Source organism: Piliocolobus tephrosceles, chromosome 15, assembly GCF_002776525.5.
Source record: "Piliocolobus tephrosceles isolate RC106 chromosome 15, ASM277652v3, whole genome shotgun sequence".
NCBI classification, from domain to species: Eukaryota; Metazoa; Chordata; class Mammalia; order Primates; family Cercopithecidae; genus Piliocolobus; species Piliocolobus tephrosceles.
Window position 1 is genome coordinate 99747014 of NC_045448.1, and position 21327 is coordinate 99768340.

At 50.0% G+C, this 21327-nt stretch overlaps 1 protein-coding gene across 1 annotated transcript in view; it reads right to left on the reverse strand.

Moving 5' to 3' along the window:
• Nucleotides 1–18395: 18395 nt before the first annotated feature.
• Nucleotides 18396–21327, reverse strand: part of POU3F3 (POU class 3 homeobox 3) — a 5371-nt gene continuing 2439 nt past the window's right edge. The window contains exon 5 of the mRNA XM_023211290.1: nucleotides 18396–21325. Coding sequence (XP_023067058.1) covers nucleotides 19956–21325 — 1370 coding nt within the window. The 3' untranslated portion in view covers nucleotides 18396–19955. The remainder of the gene's footprint in view (nucleotides 21326–21327) is intronic.

A 21327-nucleotide genomic window follows, 5' to 3' on the forward strand; every position in this document is an offset into this window, starting at 1 on the left:
CCCCTTCCTTCAAGCCCCCTGAACCCCGAAGAGTGAAAGCAGCACAGAGCTCTAGTGGTTCAGCAAGTGGCAAAGCTGGCCTGGTGGCAGAAGGGAGGTCGAGATCTCTGCCAAGGCTTGCTGCTCTGGTTTCTCTCATCTCTGGCCTGTGCCAACCATCCTGTCAGATGAAAGAAACAGTGTGGTTCGATGCGCCAAGTCAAAGCTCAGGCTGGGAGCTGCAGCCACGACCCTGTCTCCACAGTCGTTTACATTTATTATTTTGTGCCCGCTCTGGATACTTTCACTTAAAATGTGGGAAATAAAAACACAAACCTGTCTCCCAAGGCTATAAAAAGGAATGACTAATATAAAAAAGGGGAAAAAGGATCATAGAGCATTTTGTAGATACACTGCCCATAAATCCTAAGTAAGCCTGGCGTGGGGTAATGGCAAATACAGCCATGTGAGGAGGTAGAGGGGCACTTTGTCCCTGAGAGAGCTCCAAAACCAGGGAATTCCAGGCGTAGAATGACAACCTTCCTGCTTACACAGTTGCTATTACTCGGCCCTTTTCTAGGAAAAAGACTTCAAAGATTTCCACCAATCACCCACATGGCCAATGTCTAAGGCACCAGTATTTCTTTCCATTTCAATTTGAATACAGCAAGGAATCCAGGAAGAAGACAAGGAACATTTTTTTTTTTTCTCTCTTCTCCACTTAAGAGAGAGTGAATCTCTGGTCACTTTCTAGAAATAAAGGAAGGAAGAGCACTCACTAATAATATAGCCCTTTGAACTTCCAGCTTCTGATTAGAACCAGGGTCCTAGACGTAATCATCCAATAGTGTTCGTTCTGTGTACCCCTCCATCTTTGTCATTTCTCTTCTTCCTGTTTCTAAAGCTAGATTCAAAAGTTGAAAGAGGCTGGGTACGGTGGCTCATGCCCGTAATCCCAGCACTTTGGAGACTGAGGCGGGCAGATCACCTGAGGTCAGGAGTTCCAGACCAGCCTGGCCAACATGGTGAAACCCATCTCTACTAAAAATACAAAAAATTAGCCGGGCGTGGTGGTGTGCACCTGTAGTTCCTGCTCCTTGGGAGGCTGAGGCAGGAGAATCACTTGAACCCGGGAGACAGAGGTTGCAATGAGCCGAGATTGCACCACTGCACTCCAGCCTGGATGACAGAGCGAGACTCTGTCTCAAAAAAAAAAAAAAAAAAAAACAAAAACAAAAAAAACAAAAACAAAAAAAACACACAAAACAAACCAAAAACACAACCCAACAAAACAAAAGTTAAAAGAGATTTATAATAAGTATTGGAATATATCCATTCTGCTAAAACTTGTAGCTAATTTGCCAAGTCTTATTTCATTGTATTTGTACATTTGCTCTTATAAAAAAAAAAGTTTCAAAACCACAATGAGATATCACTTTACACCAGCTGGAATGGCTGTTACTAAAGAAACAAAAAATAACAAGTGTTGGTGTGTTGGTGAGAATGTGGAGAAATTAAAACTCCCGTGCATAGCTGATGGTAATGAAAAATGGTGCTGCTTCTGGGGGAAACCAAGGAAATTCCTCAAAAAACAAAAAAGAAAATTACCTTATGATTCAGCAATTCTACTTCTGGGTATATGCTGAAAAGAATGGAAAGCAAGAACTCCAAGAGACATTTGCTCTCCCTTATTCACAGCAGCATCATTCACAATGGCCAAAAGGTGGGAACTAACCCAAGTGTCCGTGGGCAGATGAATGGGTAAACCAAACGTAGTAAATACACACAATGGGGTCTTATTCAGCCTTAAAAGGGAAGGAAATTCTGCTACATGCTACAATATGGATGAACCTGGAAGATGTTAAGTGAATAAGCCAGTCACAAAAGGATGAGTATTGTGTGATTCCACTAACATGGGGTCCCTAGAGTAGTGAGATTCATAGAGACAGAAAGTAGAATGGTGGTTGCCAAGGGCTGGGGGCAGGGGAAAGTGGGAATTATAATTATTACTTAATGAGTAGCGAGTTTCAGATCTGTAAGACAAATAAGGTCTGGAGATGGATGATGGTGATGGTTGCACAACAATGTAAATGTACTTAATGCCCCTGAACTATGCACATAAAAGGGTAAAAATGGTAAATTATATGTCATATATATTTTGCTACTATAAAAGAGTGTTTTGAACATCTGACATCGTGTTCTACCTCCATAACATTCGTGATGGAGGAAGAATAGGTATTCTAATCTGTGTATAAACACAGGAAGACAGATAGAAGGCCTCAGTCCTCTAACAGCTTTGAGCATGGACTGGTGAGATCTCTCATCTTTCCCTGGAATAAACCACCTGCCCAGCCACCTCCGGATGCCTCACCCTTTGCTTGAAGGTATAAAGGTAAGTCCCCCATACTGTTCAACTCCAGGGCCAATGACAGCTGTGGGGTCCCAGGAGAAGGGGTTTGGGCCTTACTGGCACCTCTCCACCCTTCTCCTGCTTTCACATTGGCCAGGGGCACTCCCGTTCTGCTAACTTCTCAGACTCCACCCAGTGCCCCTGACCCAACAGGAGTGCATGGTCGCGATTACCTCCCATGACCACTGGCCTTCACAGTGGCTGGGAATCCTGGTGGGGAGGCCTGCACCTCGTCAAGCTCCAGGCCCCTCTGGATGGGCGAGTCCCTCCGGTGCCTCTGTCCTGTGTCCAGCTTCCTCTGTCCCCTCCAAAGGTCCCTCCTGCGCTTCACCACTGGTGATGCTCCTCCAAACAGCAGCTCCCAATCCCCAGGACAGCTCTTCAGGACACAACCCCTTCCTCCCAGGAGACCCGCAGGTTTCAGCTCTCCTGGGGCCACTGCTGGACCAAGTCCTCAATTGCTTCCTTGCCATTATCCTCTTTGAACTCGCTCTCTCTCCTCTAAAAGCCCTCTGGCTGCAGACTCCTTAATTCCGTGGCTGTTCCTTTCCAAAAGCAGATGTGCCTGCCCCGGGCCTCTTCGGACTTTCCATCCCAGGCCAAAGGAAAACCAGCGAGAGCTTGCAGGACACCGGAGCCGTATTAAGACAGGCGCAAAACGACCCTTCCTCTTCTGTGCGCCTTAGGGAACGCCCGAAGGCAGGCAAGCCTGGGGCGCAGGGGAGGGTCCCTGAGCGGGCAGTCAGGGCTGCCCCCAGGCCCTGGCAAGGAAGTTTTCCGAGGCTCCGCAGTTCTCGAGTGTGTGTGTATGTCTTTGGTGGTGGTAATTGGGAGGCAGGGGGTCAAGACCGGGAGTACAGAGAGTGGGACAGAGGACCTCCTCCGCCCATCCTGGGCTCCTGGTTGATGCTAACCTCCACCCAGCGTCAACTTTTTGCTGCTCCCGTTAGATGGCGCCCAAGACTTTCTAACCACTTGTGAAAGTGCTCCTGGCCCGGAACAAAAAGAACCGTGGGGTGTGAGTATGAATGTGTGTGAGTGCGAGTGCGCGCGCGGGGCTGGGCACAGGGCACGGGAGTCGCCTGGCATTTCGCTTGGCCCCGTCGCGGGTCGGCCCGGCCCAGGGCTACAGCGCGCTCACGGGAGGAGCTGCGCGGCAGGCAGAGAACTTCCTTCTTTTCCCTTCGCTCTCCCTCTTGGGCTTGCGCGTAGGCCCTGGCCACTCTCCCGGAGAGAAGCCGGGCGACCCGGCCGCGGGCTCAAGCAGCCAGCGCTGGCTGCAAGTGACAGCGGTGCGCGGGCGGAAAGGGGTCCCAGACGTGCGGGTTGGAGAGCTGGGACGCACACGACAGCCCCTTTCTCCGCCCTTACAGCCCCAGCGCTCACAGCGGCTGCTCTGTTTTTAAGAGAATGGGGCAGGTGCAGGTTTGGTTGTTGCGGTTTTAGCAGCTCCAAGGCAATCGTTCAGTGTAAAGTTTTCTAAGCGTACTGCGTGGGCGTGTTTCCAGAAACACTGGGCAAACTTTCTCGCTCCCAAAGCCAATTACATTAAACAGACTCTCTTATGAAAAGGCCCTTGGGGACCCTAGGGCGTCAGATGCGACAGCTAATTTTAAAATAACGGGTGATTAGGGAGCGCGCTTTCTCTCCGGCACCAAGTTCACCTCTTCTCCCACCCCCTCTAAAATAAGTGACTTGACGATAGCTGATCCCATCCCCTAGTCCTCTCCTTAATGCCAGTCTGGACGCTCACTGTCCAGGAGAAGGGATGCGTATCCTCTCCCTCGAGAACCAGCGCGGACACCTTCTTTTGTGCCTCTCCTTGGCTGTGAACTTTCCTGCGTGGTAGGTTCTCCTTTAAGAAAGTAGCATCCCTATGAATATTTAATGCCGTGCGCGGGCCCGCGGGGGCGGAGGGGAACCCACGGTCCGGGTATCCGCGCGCGCCGAGACCCGGGCGCAGAGCGAGGGCGTCCCCACCAGCCTGACCGCCGCGGGAACTCGGGGACGGGGAGGGCGGGGGTTAGCAGGAGGAAAGGGTAGGCTGCAGAGGAGCTGGGAACGGGAGGGGGGCTCGGGGCGAACGGGCCGTCGCGTTCATTTCCATAAGAAAGCTGAAATCGCAGTTGGAAGCAGGATTTCTCGCCCCTGCCTCCCTTCCCCCATACCCGGTTTTCTGCAAGAAGCGGGCTCCGGAGCTCAGAGCCCGAAGTGTGTGCTCTGGTCTTTGATGATGTTGATAAAATGTGGTTTCAAATGTTGTCCCGAAGAGGCCGGTTTCCTGTCTGTGTGTGGAATGGAAGGACCGTGCCGGGTGAGTGCAGAGCAACGGGGAGCGGACAGGAGGCGCAGGGCATAGGAGAGGGAGGGTGCAGCCGGTGGGCGCAGGGCATCCCTGCAGGGGAAGTTCTTCGGGGGGTTTTGAAAAGGGGAGCCAGGTTGAAACCAAGTTTCCCGAGTAAGGAAGATTGTGTGTGTGTGTGTGTGTGTGTGTGTGTGTGTGTGTGTGTTCGGGGGTGGGGAACACGATGAGGGAAGAGGTCACGAAAGCCCCAGAACCCAGGCGGCCCGCGCGTGGGAAGGTCTGGCAGGTCTCATCACCTCCCTCTTCAAAGAGCGGGGGAAACTTTCGCTGGCCGCTGCTGACCCTCTTCCTGCGAAGGAATAAAGTGAACTTGCCCAGATACTGGATTCCACTAGCGGTTCAATTGTTCAGTTCTTTCTGCGTTCGCATTGAGCACTGAGTTTCTTTTTGACTTGCAGTATGAACAGCAACCATGTGACCTCAATTCTATATGACACACACACACACACACACACACACACACACCTCCTAGGTACTTTATAATCCCATCTGGAGAAATTAAAACCCAGATCTGTAATGTTTATTTTTAGATAGTTTACCAAAAGCAGGGGAAAAATGTGTGAGACACATGTCTGCAAATATAACAAAGGTACTTTCCCTTGTGCTTGAAAAGTTGCCTGCAAATGGCTGGCTTCCATTTACTGACTGCACCACCTGTACCTCTCCATGAAACTAAATGGAGTCAGGAATAAAGCACCAATCAGATCAAGCCATTAAATACCAATTATGACTATTAATGACTTTATTACTAATGACTGGAGTTGAGGACTCCAAACCCGATTGAGGTAATCAAGCTGTTTTAAAATTCTGCTACCTAACATTTTTCCCGCACTCCTTCCCCAAAATAGGAGGTTAAAAAAGACAGAGGTTATGTTTTCAAAGGGTTCTCCAGTAGGTATTCATGGTCAATGTTGAACTTACTTTTCTCAGTAAAGTTTATTGCTACTGCTGGTAAATAATGGAGTCTTCCTTTCTGGCTCTGCCAAGTTATGCGAAGTGTAATTGATGAAGGTGGTCACACAATATATGGTACTTGGTTTGGATGCAGAACTGGGATGGGGCAGGGGTGCTTTCTCTCTTCAGTTACTCTGACAATCTGGCAGACCCTGGAAGATTTTAAGGAACAAGTGTTTTAATTCTTCAGATGGGGTAATGGCTATTGGGATGTGTCGAAGGTGAGGAAATGAAGAATGAGGAATCCAGACAGCAAAGAGAAAGAAGGAATTAGGCCTATGTTTTGAATTTTCTTTTTGCTCATGGGTTGAAATGCCTTTAGCTTGTCATAAGTTACGTGACTGAAAAGAAAAGGTTACTGAGAACAGTATATTGGTGTAAAGGCTACTGTGTAGCCGGGTTTATTTATTACTGAAGATGATTTGCCAACCCTCCTTGCCTCTTGATTGACACCCCTTCTTATCCCACATGGAAGTCCCGTTCATTCTGGAATAGGAGGAGAAGGCCTGGAGGGAGGAAGGGAATAAATTCCTGCTGGAGTCCATGAGAAGAAAGGAGGGGGCAGTTAGTAGGAATTCTTTAGTCACCATGAAGCAGGCAGGGGGCTGCTGGGCTCTTGGAGGAGCCAGCAGCTCACCTTGATATAGGTCATCTCTGCTCGTTGTCCCATAGTTCAGCTCTTCAGGACACAAGAAGTGTTTGGAACAATGAACTTCAAGTCCCTGGCTTGGGATCTTTCACCTTCACCTCCCTCCTAGGTGGAAGCCTACAGCAGCAGCAGCAGCAGCATCTGGTTCTGATGTGTTTACCAGGCTGGTATGGAAATGCCCAGGCTGCATGGCAGAAACCTGAGCTGCTAGTGACAAGCACACTCCTCTGCTAAGCAGCGAAAAGTTTTGATACTTTTTGAGCACTGGGTGGCCTCTTCTCTTGATGTGAAGCACATGATCCCCCCTCCCCATTTCTATTTGTCAGAGTTAATTGCCCTGCAGTGGAGCAGCTCACACTTCAGGCAGTGCCAAGAAATACAACAGGGAAGGAATCCTGCACAGGTAACAGGATGGCATGGTATTACCTTAAACACATAGGGGTTCAAACACCTCAGTGGAATGAAATGGGCCTGGGGTGTTCTCCCTTTGGTGCCTCCCTAGGGACAAGCCTCTTTGGCCTGGCCCAGACTGTGGCCAGCTTATGTGTGATGGCCCTGAGTCCTGAAGGTGAAGCTAGTCACTTTCTCTAAGTGGACAGTCGACCCCAGAGCTAGTTCTAAAGAGGACAGCCTCAGGTGTCCACAACAATTTCGTTTCTGTTCTGGGGCACCAAGAGGCACCCTGAGAACTCAGAGGACCCAGAGGCTCCCCTCAAGCAAATTCCTCGCTGACCCTGGACACTCCTTGAAAGAGGGGACAAGAGGCTGCCTCCAGCAAGGACTCCCAGCAAGGACTCCCAGCAAACAAGTTCAGCTTGGGCTCTGCCTACCATTAAGCCTTTATGGGGGTGGGGGGAGGCAGAGTCCCTGAACAGGGCAGAGACAATCAGTTGTTCCCCTTTCTGGTGTCAGAGGCAAAGAAGCCTGAAGGGCTGGCGGTGGTGCTGGCTCTGGGTTTATTGACTCTGTGATCCCATCCAGCTGTCCTACAGGGAGTTCCAGAGCTCTCCCAAAGTGCATGGGGAACTGCACAAGCAGGACTGGTGCACAATACCAGAAGCTATTTTTCTCCTAGAACCTGGCACCCGCTCCACTTACCTTACAGGAGAGCCACATCACTCAGTTCCCGGGACACCTGGTGGGAGAGTCTGGTGAGAGTTGGAGGCAAGCTTCCTCTACTTACAACTTGTTTGAAAATGGACATGCAAAGGAGAACAGACACTCCATCACCCATACAGGGCCTCCTGTGTGTCAGAAAACCTAGCCCCTCCTACGGCACCCTTGACACTCTCCTAGGTGGACCTACACATTGTTCAGGACCTGTCCCCTGTACCCAAATAAATATAAATGAGTTTGTTTCTTTAAAAGAAATATTACAGCTTTAAACTTTTCCCAGCCAGAATCCACTTAATTTCATCAAGGTCTCTTACCAGCAGCCATAACCCAGGCCAAAGAGGCTTGTCCCTAGGGAGGCACCAAGGGGAGAATACCCCAGGCCCATTTCATTCCGCTGAGGTTTTTGAACCCCTAGGTATCTAAGGTAATACCACCACCATCCCCACCTGTTTTCACTTCTTTCTTTGTGTCTTAAGACTGCATTTTAGGGGGGTTTATATAATGTTGTTCACGTCAGCAAGTCTCCCTGCCCCACCCTCACCCCACCACCCTACATGGAATTATAGTTGGAAAGCACACACACATAGAAAATCTTTGAAGTTTTTTTTTTCTGCTATTCTTCCTGACTAGAAGAGTTGACAAGACGTAGACACATTAAGTTGCATAAAATACAGTAGCGTGATCAGCCTAAATGCATCTCATTTGCACTGTTTGTAGCCAGGGGTGGGGGCTTGTGTCACTCATTGCCTCCCCCTCCTCCCCCGAAGCCAGACCAGCCGGCTGGAATTTCAGAGCAGGCCCCAAGGCAGCAGCCATTTGGGAGGTGGAAGCCCTAGCCCACCCCAGGTCAGCGGGGGTAGGGGGTGGATAGGGAAGTTGCCTGGAGGTCTGGCCTGAAGGCTTGAACCAGCTTTGGCAGGCCTGGGCTCTGGGAGGCTTGGCCGGTGGGTGCCCGCGGCTGGAAGTTGGAGGTCTGCAGCGATGCTTCTGAGCTTCTCCTGGGCTGAGTTCAAGAAAGGGGACACCAAGAAGTAGGGGAACAGTCACTGACTATATTTTGCATCCACGCCTACCCCTTTCCCAGAGTTGTGTTCTCACCACCCACTTTGTCGGCGGACGAGAAACACTCCTGCCTGATGGGTTCCTGCACCTGCTCCTAGACCTGAACTCGGGCCCTGAGCTCCTCACTGCCGCCTGCTCTGCCCTGAGCCCCACTCCTGAGACCGCGAGGTGCCAGAACAGCGCCTCTCCCACCAACTCCTAGACGCCTGTAGGACCTGCGCAGGAGCCTTCAGAATCCCGTGGGGGTGTGGGCGTGAAGTTGGAGGTCATCCGGGTGATTTTTTCTTACTTTTTCCCAATTGTTCTTTCTGCATTGATTTCAACTCTTCCAGTCTCCCGGTGCTGGGGCGCCAATCCTTTCCCACCAGTTCCTACCCATCAGCTGGAGGTCGGGGCCCAGGGTCGACCCAGGATACTATGGCGGCAAGGGACGCCGAGTAGAGGGGCGGGAGGAGCTGGGTCCTCGGGAACCAAAGGGGACCTCAGCGGGGGCGGAGTGCGCAGCCTTGGCTGCTGGGAAATGTCCAACTAGCCGCCGTAAGTGCTCACAGCTTGTCGTGGGGCGTCCGTTCTGCAGCTCAGGTGACTCAGACGCCCCGCCAGCCCCACCAGAGCTCCCGGCTTCTCGAACGCTCTTCTGCTCGCCCAGCGGGGAAACTTCAGGGCCTGCCTCGTCAGGCCAGATTGCAGCCCGCGACCTTCCCGGATTAACCAAGGGCGAGGCATGTTGCCCAGAAGGCTGCCGCGTAACTGAGCCTCCCGGGGAACAGCCATGACCAAAGACTCGCGGGCCCAGGCGCGGGCACCTACCCCTACCCGCGCAGGCCTGTGGGAGCGCAGGGGCCGAGGCCGAGACGCTGGACATCCAGCCCCACACCTCTGACGACCCGGGCACATCTGCGGAGCCCGGGAGAACAATCAGCTGGCTCTGCGTCCCGGGAGCTGGGGACACGCCTGCAAGGTGTGTGATCCTTTAAAGATCCTTAGTACTAGTTTTGCAGGAAGCCTTTGTTACAGCCTTGTCAGCCTGCGCGCTTTCAGCAGCTCCCCCTCCCGGACCCCTCGGTTCCCTCCCGGCTCGCCCCCAGCAGAGAGGGCCTGGCTCAGGGGATCTGCCCAGGATCAACCGCCCTCTTTCAGCTCCCCTTCTGCAAGGCTCTTTTCCGTTGGTGACAATCTCCCCTCCGTGCCTGGGGCAGATAAGCACGGTTAGCCCCGCCTGCAGTATTGGGGCGATGCTGTCCTGGAAGAACCGGCTTTCTGAATGTGACCTCGGGATACTGCAGCGGCGCAATACTGCTACTGCTGAATGAGTAGCTCTCCTGCCACCGCAGGGCGACTGCGGTGGGCACAGCAGGGCGCACAGAGGAGGGGGTAACCTGCCCGCCCAGGCTAAAGATTTGAGGGTTCTGACAAAAAGAGCTGGTTGAGGATGACACAGTCGTGAACTAACCTGGCTCCTACTGCCCCACAAGACAACCAGGTCCCAGTAGTCTTGGGTACCACTGCCCCCACCATACCACCATTGTAAAGTATGGACTCCTACTTAGCCAAGGTGCAGCTCTAGGCAGGATCTCTGAAGGATGCTCTGGCACACAGAGGGGGGAGGTATAACTTTACCTGCACACAAGCTTACATGTGCCCTGTCATATATGGCTACACGTTTCCCCATTTCCCCACAGTCTTCCTATTTAACCTGTCTTCATTCCTTCTTTCTAAGGCTTTCCGCCTGCACACAGTCGTTTGGAGAAAATCAAGTGAGTGCACCTCTCCCCACAGAGGATTCTGTATGTTATGTAACACACTCACACTGGGATTCCTCAAGTTACCATTTTGCCCCAAATCAGCCAGCACTTGGTTTTCTGGCGGGGGTGTCAGGACAATGCAAATGGAGGTGGAAGCTGCATTCCCTGGGGGCTTTTATTCCCTTCCTTGAAGCCCCAGTTCAAGGCCCAGGAACAAAGGGGAAAGGTAACTGATCTCTCTTTTGGTCTTTCTCTCCCCTCACTTCCACCCCCTCACCTGCAGTCCCACCTCTTCAATAAATAGAGGAAAGCCCCTGGGATCAGGTACATATGTAAATACTGCTGACCTTGGCCGCCCCTCCTCACTGAAAAGCAGAAAGCCCGTTTCAGGTGGAGGCTGCTCCGTGCCTTTGAGTGTCCACCACTTCTACTCCCCCAGACTGTGTGGGACTCAGGGCTACTCACTTAACATCCCTCTCTTGTTAAAAACATTCAGGACAACTATTAAATAGTTCTTGGAAGAGTTAAAGACCTTCTTTCAGGAGGGAAACGTTTTTAAAGCCCTGCTTGGCAGAAATCTTTAAGGCGTACAAAGTCGAATCAGTAGACTTGCCTGAGCGATTTTGAAATTTGAAAGATTTCGCCCCATGAAATGGTAATTTAAAATAGTTCATATATGTCGTTTTGTTCTACGATGGTTTTTTCACTATTGTCACCTAAAGATTCTCAAGACCAAGCTACTAAGACATTTCTTTTCATTTGGTCAGTTTCTGGGTGACACTATACTTTCTGATTAGACCTATTTAATTTATTTTTTTTAACTCTGCAGGAGAGTAATCAACCTTGGAAATGTAAGTGAAACAAAGACTCACCCTCCTTCTGAGACCTTGATAGGAGCAGAAAGGAACAAATCTGGCTAGCCCCACTCACACCTCAAAGTTTCCCTGTCTAAACCTGGATACAGTGAGGGTGGCGGGTTTTGACATCTTTTATTTTATTGCTGGCTCAGGGAAAATTCTTTGAAATGAACACCTATTCTATTTCAGTGTACAATGTTCCAGCCGACTAAATGGGCTTGCCTTATGCGGAGAGGCAGTCCTGGAGGACAGAGCTAATGTGTGGTCTCCCAGGAAGCTCATCAGAACACCTCTTGTTTCTTTTCTTTAAAAGAAAAAAAAAAATGTAAAATATTTTTGCTTCCCTCTCAATGTTCATTCCATTATTTTGTAGCTACAATAATGAAACATGGGCAGCAGTGATCATTCTTTTTGTACTATGTAATCATGTCTAGTGTTGGGACCTTACAAAGCCCCAGACGTACCTCAGGTGTATTCTGCACTTTTCATATTTATTCACTGCTCATTGAGTCACACAGATAATTCACACTTGATTCCACCACCTTCCTCTTGACAACTCTCCCTCAAACAACAACCCTCTATCAACTTATAGGGAAAGGGGATTCCCTTAGAGAAAACTTCTTGAATTAAAGACCAGACTCAGTTTCACCAGGTAACTGGTCCTGGCCATACCGGTGACTAGAAGTCATCACCTAACACTCTACCTAGATATAAACTCTTAGGAAGGAGGCAGGCTGGTGGGCACATTTCCACAGACATTTCTAAAACTGTGGCAACTGAATACATTTTACAGATACAATTTTCGTATATCCCCATCCAGCTTAAGGCATTTAAAATGCAATTTTGTTCACATGCACGTGTGTGCACACATACACCACACGCACTTGTCAACTAGGGGGATATTACCAACCCATTTCCACTGGGCAATTCTGGTGACAGCAACTACAACTAAGAAACTTCTTTTCTGAAGAGTAAAAAAGAAAACAAAAGCCTCTCTATTTTAAAAGGTTATTTTATATTGTTTAGCATTCTTTCAAAGCAGGAATTGGCTGGACACTTCTGCTCCCTTTTCAAATAACAGGTAAACTACTCTCCTACCCACCCCCTCCCCAAGACCAAGCCATTTTTAAAAGCTAAAATTTCTGTTTCCAAAGGAAGAAAAAGGAACAGATTCCATTAATGAATTACATACATGGAATGTGGCTTGTCTAGGACATTTGTATTTGTAAATAAATGGCTCCCTGTTTATTATGTATGTTTTACTGGAAGAAAAAAAAAAAAACGAACTCTAATGCCTCTGAGCATGTTATAATACATCAAGTATTTCCACTTATGGTTTGTTTAAGTTCCACTGTTTCTTGGTACTCACTAGAAAGAAATCGGGTTAAATGGAGTCAGTTGTGGGGTTTAAAAGTCCAGGCTGACTTGGGGACGCGGCACCTCTAAAGTTCTCTAAAGTTCTCCTGTTTGCCAAAGTGAGGGGGGAAGGGGAAATGGCTCCCCAGGAATCTTACGGGGATTAATCTAGGGTTTCGTCTTTGTCTCTGGATCTTTCTAAGGCTGACCACTGCCTCCGTTTGCAGCTTCAGAAGCGTAGCCGGCGTGCGATCTCCTTGGCGGGAGGACTGGGCACAGTCCCTGGCTTGCCCTGCCGCCGGAGCCCGCACACCGCGGTCTCAGGATTTCCCCGTAGGCCTAGGCCTGCAGTCCTCGGGTGGAGACGGGGCCTGGGGGAGTGACCGTCACCAGGCCAGGCACAGGCAGTCTACCCCGGTGCCTGTAGGGTGCTCGAGTTTCCCACACGCGGGAAGCGGAGGCGTGGGCCAAGCGCCAGGGGCTACCCAAGAACTCCACCACCCAGTGAGACGCGCAGGGCCTGGCGGCGCGAAACTTCCACAAAGCCGCCGGCCGCCTCCGGCCTTGCCTCCGCTCCGCAATCCCAGCTGCCTAGACCTCGGTGTCTTCCCAAACAATGAGCCCTGCCAGTGCACTAGACTGTTCCGCTCTGACTTCTCCTGCCCGCACATGGGGACCCCAGCGAAAGGTTACGGGTTGGAACCAGTCTGCGCATCTCCTTCCACGCGGCGCATCCTTCGGGAAGACAAACAGAGTACGTCCCCCACATCAATTTCAGGCCCTGGTCTGTGGGCTGGGCCACAGTCCTGGAAGACCCAAGGGGTCACGGGTCCAGATCCGTCTTTACTTGGTCCTCCGCTCCAGGGCTCCAGGGCCCTGGGCAGCAGAGAGGTGGATTTCAGAGACAGTCCGGGTCAGCCAGGCCTTGAACTCAGCCCCTCTGAACTCCACCGTCAGCAGCGGGGGCGGCACCTCAACTCTCCCGGGAGGAGGATGCACCCCCAGAACGGAAAATCCGCAAACGTCGCGCAGAGACCCACAAGCATTTCTACCTTTCTTTCCACAAGCCCCCCAGAAAGTTATCGTCAGAACCTCTAGAACCTGAGCCGGCTCCAGCCTCCAGCAACTCCCTCAACCTTCCAAGGAAACTTTCAGAAGTTTCCCTTTCCCTGGCTCCTCAATTCCTTGGACTTTCTCCAGCCCCCAGATTTGCTCATTACTCTGCTGACTGCCCTTTAGCCTCTAGGGTTCCCCGGGCCTGAGTGTTTCCAGAATAATAATAATAATAATTGTTATTATGGGGCTGGGGAAGAAGAGGATCAGAGGGTAGGAGGGACTGAGTGGAAATGTTTATGAAAAGGTTTATTTAAACCTGTGTTTCAAAAGGGTTCAGTTGACAATTATCAGTAACCCCAATAGACAACTCCATTGAAAAAAAAAAAAAAGAATTTACTACTGCTCTTGAACGCCGTTATTTTTTACATCGCTTTTTAGGAAGATAGATGAACAAAACATCGCGTTTCAAGCCATTTTGATCTGTAATTGAAAGGCAGGATCGGTTTGTATTCTCCTACGGCTTTTACAGAAGTTGCAGTGATCCAAAGTCGGGTTGCTGTGTCAGAGTGGCATTTTTATTAATGAGAATACAAAAAGCTTGCATATTCTTAGCCCTGCTTGAATTTAGTTGCTAAGCAACCGGTGTATGGTAATTCATCCGCGAAATTTAAATCTTTGAGAAAGGTTCGTGCGTTTTGCTGAATGGTCGCCACGAGGAAAACAACTTGTGGGACCCGCAGCAGCTGCCACAGTCTGGCCGCCCGGCCGTGCCGGGCCGAGCAGGGACCCGGTCGCCCCACCGCGACCGCCACCGCCCCACCTCCGCGCCCAGCCCTGCCCTCCCTCCCGGAGAGAAGCGAGCTTTGGACGCCCGGCTGCCTCAGGTCCCCCTCCCCCTCCGCCTTTTCTGATCCCGGATTTTCACCGGAGGCAGGCCTTCCACCTGACCCAGTCGCCTGTACCCCTAGGGCTTCGGGGTCCAGACTGCGAATTTCCGCATTCCCCTCCGCTCACGCGCACCCACATGCACACGGCACGGGCGCGCACACACCAGCGCACACATCGTGCCGCCACGAGAATGACTGTTGCCCTCTTCCCAGACCCCTCTGAGGTCACTTCCAGAGCCAACTCTTCCTTGAGGAAGACCGGACTCATCAAGAACGCAGCCCACAGCCCGCCAGAAGGCCAGGCGGCCGCCTCTGGCCGGCAGTGACATCATAGGCTCCTGCTCGCCAAGCTCGCGCCCACATTTTAGGATACAGGAACAAACACGGATGTGAAATCAAGAATGAAAGAGAGAGTAATCTAATTAATAGGCCATGAGCCAGGCTAACAAAATCAAAGAATCTGATTACACAAGTACTCGTCCTGCTATCTCCGCTGCCCCCACCCCCAGCTCCTCCAGCCTGCGCACTATTTCCTTTCCTAGGCGGCAAAGTTCAGGATGCAAACGCAGAGCCCTCTGCTTTCCTTATTGAAATCAATGTCAAGCCTGCCATGGGGATCCCGCACCCAGGAGGTCACATGGGTGAACTTCAGGCCCTCAGACCAGCAGCCCTGAGGAGCTGAGATGACCAACTGACCTACAGAACTTGGAGAGCCTGAGGGGTTGCCTCACACTTCTCAAATGCATCACTCTTAACAGCAGCAGCAGCAGCAGTAACAACAACAACAACAACAACAACAACAACAACAACAACAACACCTGTGTTGATTGCTTATGCTGTTAGTAGCTGGACTAGGACAAAGGGCTTCTCCACTCACAGTCATTTTATGGATCATCTAAAGTTTTTTCTTCAGTATAGCACAACTCTTCTTTTTTCACATCACCTTGCTTCTGGGTCACCGCAAACTCCCAACTCTTATTACAACTCCCTTTCCCAACATAGATGTCTGAGCACAGTCAGGTATTAGGATATCACTGAAACACAGCATCTGCTCTGATCGTTGCAGCCAGCCACGTGCATTTCATGAAAGAAGCAAATTCTTTAATTTCTGTCTTTCTGCCTTAAAAAAACAATCAGGTCCACCTTTTAAATAATTAATTTCGAGTCTGCATCCAGTGCCAATACTTGTTGCATCCATTTTAGAGTTGATTAATTACCCTGGAACTTGGGCAAACTAAACTCCATGTGGAGAGAATGTTTCTTCCTTCAATTTAGTAGTGAAAGCTACAAGTTATTAATGGATTTTACTCAATTTACATACAAATTAGTGCAAATATGCCCATCTCTTAAAGTACATTTTTGTATAAATATATGAAAGTATCATTTTTGATTTAGCTTGAAGAGGTTGATCATTTATTACAAAAATAAACGAATAAATACAACAATATATTGTTGCTTTCAACAGGATAAATACTTTACAAATATATAATTTAAAAAACAAATTTAATTGTTAAAATTATTTAAAATATTACACTTATCGATAAAACTATCAATAGTATATACTGCATTTAATATTAGAACCAATTATTCTCTGAATGTTCAAAACCATTCATACAAAACAGATTATGAGCATGGTCATGAGCAAACACTGGAGGCTACAGGGCAGCAGAGGCAATCGCTAAGATCAATAATGAACAGTTCTTCTATCTGGAACAAAGAAGTAGTCCTTGGCTAAGTACTAAAAAAAAAAAAAAAAAAAAAAAAAAAGCAGAGCAACAACAGCAAAGTGACTATTTTCAATACACCTTGAATGATTTATCGCACAGACTTGCCAGGGCAAAATGGTTGTGGCGGTGAGGTGACCGACGGAGGCTTGGACAACTGATCAAGAGCCACAGGAGACTGTAAACTGTAAGTGGGCCTAGCTTGGGATTAGCAAGGCTGATGGAACAGAACTTTGTCACTTTCCTTTGGGTTGGAAGGGGAGGGGGGGTTAGATTGAAATGGAGGAAACAAATGGGCGCTTTACGAAGCACAAGACACTTGCGCTGCAAAGGAACACAATGACCAAATTCATTAAAAAGATCTGGTGATATATAACAATATTTTCATTATTTACATGTGTAACAATATAAGCCTTAGCACAAAACCTCTCAGTTATATCTGCCCTCTTTTGTTTTTCAACCATGAATTTCATTTTGTAATTACATTCAAAGGGTTGATTAAAAAAATGGAGTGCAAGCATTAGCTCACTTTATAAAATGCAAATAATGAAACAAAATGGGTTTGCTTTCCTAGCTTCTCCAATTAAAAGTTACTCTGCTACCCCCAAATCAGGGATTCTTCCAAAGTAATCAGCAAAGTTTGCTTTTTAATAGAAAACAGTGTGAAATCTAATGTTAGCTCTTTTGTTGTCAGCTAAATCAAGTAAGTAGATACCTCCCCAAATTTTTTTAATAGACCCATTACTTGTCTCATCAACCACCACCATTCCCATAGGAAAAACAAGATTCCATCTCACGTGCCAGTAGTATCCACCACATAAAAACAACCTGACCAGTCCTCAACTTTCCACGAGGACTTCTTTGCTTGCCTCTCTAGACACCCCCAAAATGGTGAACTTCTCCCCCACCCCCACTCCAGGTTGTAAATTTGCTGGGCATAGGGATTACAGCAGCAAGAGAAATAGGGAACAAGAAGGCAAAGAAAAGTAAATTGTGGTTTCTTGTCTTCATTTTTTCCTTCTCTCTGTTTAATATATGTGGCCTTTTTCAGATTTCACAAATCAAAATGATTGTGATTTTTAGCACGATTTGGTGTTTAAAATAATGCAACCCAATACATGGCCATCTGGCTGGGCTTGATTTATGAAAGTGGCACAGGGCCTGTCTGGGAGAAATAACTGTTCCTTGCTGCTCTCACAGTTTTCTGGGTTTTTTAACCCCTGCATTGATATCACAGGGAGAGGGAGTGAAGATGAGAGAAGGAGGAAAAAAAGTGAGTGACAGCTAAGTGAGATTGGGGGAAATTGGTCTATAAAATCATTGCTCTAAAACTGCTAAATACTTTTTTTTTTAAGTACAATATATAGGGACTCAACTAAGCAGAGCCTTTAGCGTCTTAAGTACTCACAACCTGAGGCATTACACTTTCATTTCCCCACATTGTAAATATTGAAACATTAACTTGATCAATGTGACCACTCTGCAGGGTTTATGTAAAAGGTGACCTAAAAACTAAAATCCCCAGCACCAGTAAAGAAGATATAGAATCATACTGGGGAGAGACAAAAACACAGAAATATAGAACCTTAAGTCTGAGTTGGTAATTGCACAGACGATATGCAGTGTGGACCATAATCAGGATTTTAGAACTATATTCTTTCATTACAGGGGGAAGAAAACCCCAAAAGCTTAATAATTTAAATTTAATTACATATAGTTATTGACGGGAAGTAATTGATAGCAAAACATTTTATAAGACTTATAGGCGACTCAACAACTATAGTCTTGAGAAAAAGAGAAAAGAGGAACATGTTGGGAGGGGGGCAGGAGAAGAAAAAAGAGGTTGAACTTGGGGGGAGGGGCTGTATTAACCATTAATAACCAGTTGGCTCATTTTTACTGGTGATATCGTTCAATCTTCCGATAAGAAACACAGGTATCTCCAAGAAAAGGGTTAATATTTAGGCAATCTCACCTAAAAACACTAAAGACATCCACTAAAATTAAGGGAGAGAAAAATACTGTGAATTTATGGATTAAGGAGGAGTGACTACTATGTTAAAATACTGGCTGTCTCAGCAATGCCTATGCTTTACTCTAGATTTCCAAAAGTACCTTAAGTGGAGCAGGCTCTACTTCCTCAATGCTATTACTTAAGGATTTTCATTAGTAAAAAAATATTTCTTAAAGAACTCTTTTCTTCCCACACAGTGTTTACGCATCAGACACAGACTATTTCATTCTAACAAATTTATTTTCTCGATCAGCTCTTACGGAATCACTACTCAAATTAAATTACAATCAAATAATCACATCAAAAGATACCCTTATTACCTAACAACTGTCCATATTTTCATTTCATTTTGATTTGTGCTCGTCTGAAAAAAACACGTAATACAAGATCTGGGGAAAAATAAATTACCGTTTTGCAGCAGTTCATAAGTATTCTGAATAAAATATTAAAAGAAGTCATTTAATGAAAATATAAAGCAAATATTTTTAGATCAACAACGGATCTAACAATTCTATATTGCCGTCTTTTGAAAAGTCTGTTTATTAAAACCTACCAAAAACACTGCTTGGAAATGGCAGTATTATATAATCACATCCACAGCACCCATTCAATCAAAGTTGGCAACGGATTGAGGAGAGAAGTCCAGAGAAGTGCAGCGGCTGGTGCTCAGTCTTTCTAAATTCCTTTATCTGAGTCAGTCCAGAAATAAAAAATAAAAATATTAATAAAAAAAATATTAGCGGTGGAATCTTTAGGCATCGTCCACTCTGAATGGCAGCCGTCAAAGCCTGGGTACGCGGCCGGGCCTGGCTCGGCGGCCTTGCTGGCTGGGCCCCCGATCTGCTCCCAGTCCGCCCGCCCACCCGCGACCCGACTCGGCCGGGGCCTCTCGCCACTCCTCAGCGGACGTCCCCCTCTCCCTCTGCTCCTTCCCGATGCTTTTATTTCCAAGGTTACTTTGAGGATACTTTTCTTTTGGCTTTGCTATTCAGTCTGTTAGTTTCAGAAGCTGTCAATATAATTATTTTTTTCCTGGAGACTGTTTTCTTTCCCCCTCCTTCCCATTTCAGAGTTGATTTGTTTGTTTCCCAATGACTTTAATATGGCCAAGAAAAACAGGGTCCCAGAGCACGGTGTCGTCCCCTGACGGAACCTGGTGCCTCTGTTTTCTCTCAGGTCGCTCCCAGGAAATAAAGTTTCCGTGGATCTCTTTAGGCAGCTATTTTGGGGAGAGAAAGTGAAAGGAAAGAGGACTCTCTCTCTCTTTTTATCAAAGAGGAGAAGACGAGGCAGGTGCTGTCCACCGCTGCCGTGTAGGTCATCTCAGGGTGGTAAAACCTCACGAGTGCAGTTTTGGTGCGTCAGGCATCTTCACCCTTCTTTAAAAACAAAAACAAAAACGAAACACCACCACAGTATAAACGAGATCTCATGATCGCCCCCTTTTTCTCTTCCGGTTTTGTTTGTTATACATGTATATAAAACAGTCTGGATGTTTATTATGCTTTTTACTTTTTGGCCCCTCCTTCCTTGCACTGCAAAAATGCCTCCTCGGTCTGTCTCTCCCGCGTTTTCTCCTCCAAGGGCGGGCATGCCTGTCTCTGGGTGGAGGGGAGGGCGGCGGATGGGCCTGGGCTGGAGCCCGGAGCGGCCCAGGTGCAGGGTCGGCGCAGCGGCAGCGGCAACGGCGGCGGCGGCGGCGGCGGCGGCGGGGGCGGCGGCGGTGCTGACGGCGGCTGCGGAGGCGGCGGCGGCGGCCCTCTTCGCGCTGCGCCCTGGCTTCACTGCACGCTCGTCTGCAGCCCGTGGTGCGGCGGCGGCGTGTCGGCGCTCACGGTGCCCACCTGCGAGTAGACGTCGTCGGGCGTCTGCTGTTGGATCCCGGGCGGCGTCATGCGCTTCTCCTTTTGGCGCCGATTGCAGAACCAGACCCGCACTACCTCCTTCTCGAGCTGCAGGCTGTCGGCCAGGTTGGTGATCTCCTGCGCGGAGGGCTTGGGGCACTTGAGGAAGTGGCTCTCCAGCGCGCCCTTGACGCTCACCTCGATAGAGGTCCGCTTCTTGCGCTTGCGGCCCTGCGCCGCAATCTTGTCGATGCTTGTGGGGCTGCCGGTGCTTGAGTCCGCCTCCTCCAGCCACTTGTTCAGCAGCGGCTTGAGCTTGCACATGTTCTTGAAGCTCAGCTGCAGGGCCTCGAAGCGGCAGATGGTGGTCTGCGAGAACACGTTGCCGTAGAGCGTGCCCAGTGCCAGCCCAACGTCGGCCTGCGTGAAGCCCAGCTTGATACGCCGTTGCTTGAACTGCTTGGCGAACTGCTCCAGGTCGTCCGACGTCGGCGTGTCCTCGTCCGAGTGCGGGTCGTGGCTGTTGAGTCCAGGCCCCGCGCCGCCCCCGCCGCCGCCGTGGTGCGGGGGTCCCTGCGCGTGGTGCGGGTGCGGCGGGTGCGGGTGCGCGTGGTGGTGGTGATGGTGATGGTGCTCGGCCAGCTCCGGCGTGTCCCCGCGCACCAGCCCCGGGTGCACCAAGCTCTGGGCTCCACCGCCCGCGCCGCCGCCGCCGCCGCCGGGCCCTGGGGGCGCGCTCAGCATGCCGTTCACCGTGAAGCCCCCGGGCTGCGAGTAGAGCAGACTCTGCGGCGGCGGCTGCTGGCCCCCGGCCATGGACGGGAGGTGCGCGGCGGCGGCTGCGGCGGCGGCGGCGGCGGCGGCAGCAGCGGCCGCCCCCCAGCCCCCAGGGTGGCCCTGGTGTGGGGGCGGCGGCGGGGGTCCGAGGTGCGGCGGCCCGCGGTGGTGCAACGCTGTGCCCGCGTGCAGGTCGTCGCGCCCGGCGCCGCCCTTCACGTCGGGGCCCTGCGGCGGTGGTGGCGGCGGCTGCGGTGGCTGCTGGGGGCTGCCAGCCATGCCCACGGCGCTGCCCGACCACGGCGAGCTCGCCTCAACGGCGGCGGCGGCGGCAGCGGCGGCGGCGGCGGCGGCGTGGGGCAGGGCTGTGACCCACTGGTGCGCGTGGCTCAGCATATGGCCGCCGTTGCTGGCGGCCATGGCCCCCTGCATGAAGTCGCTCTGGACCATCTTGACAGAGGACGGGTCCCCCCGGTAGGCGCCCGAGGTCACGGCGGCGCTGCCCGGCTGCATGCCACCGCCCCCGCCCCCT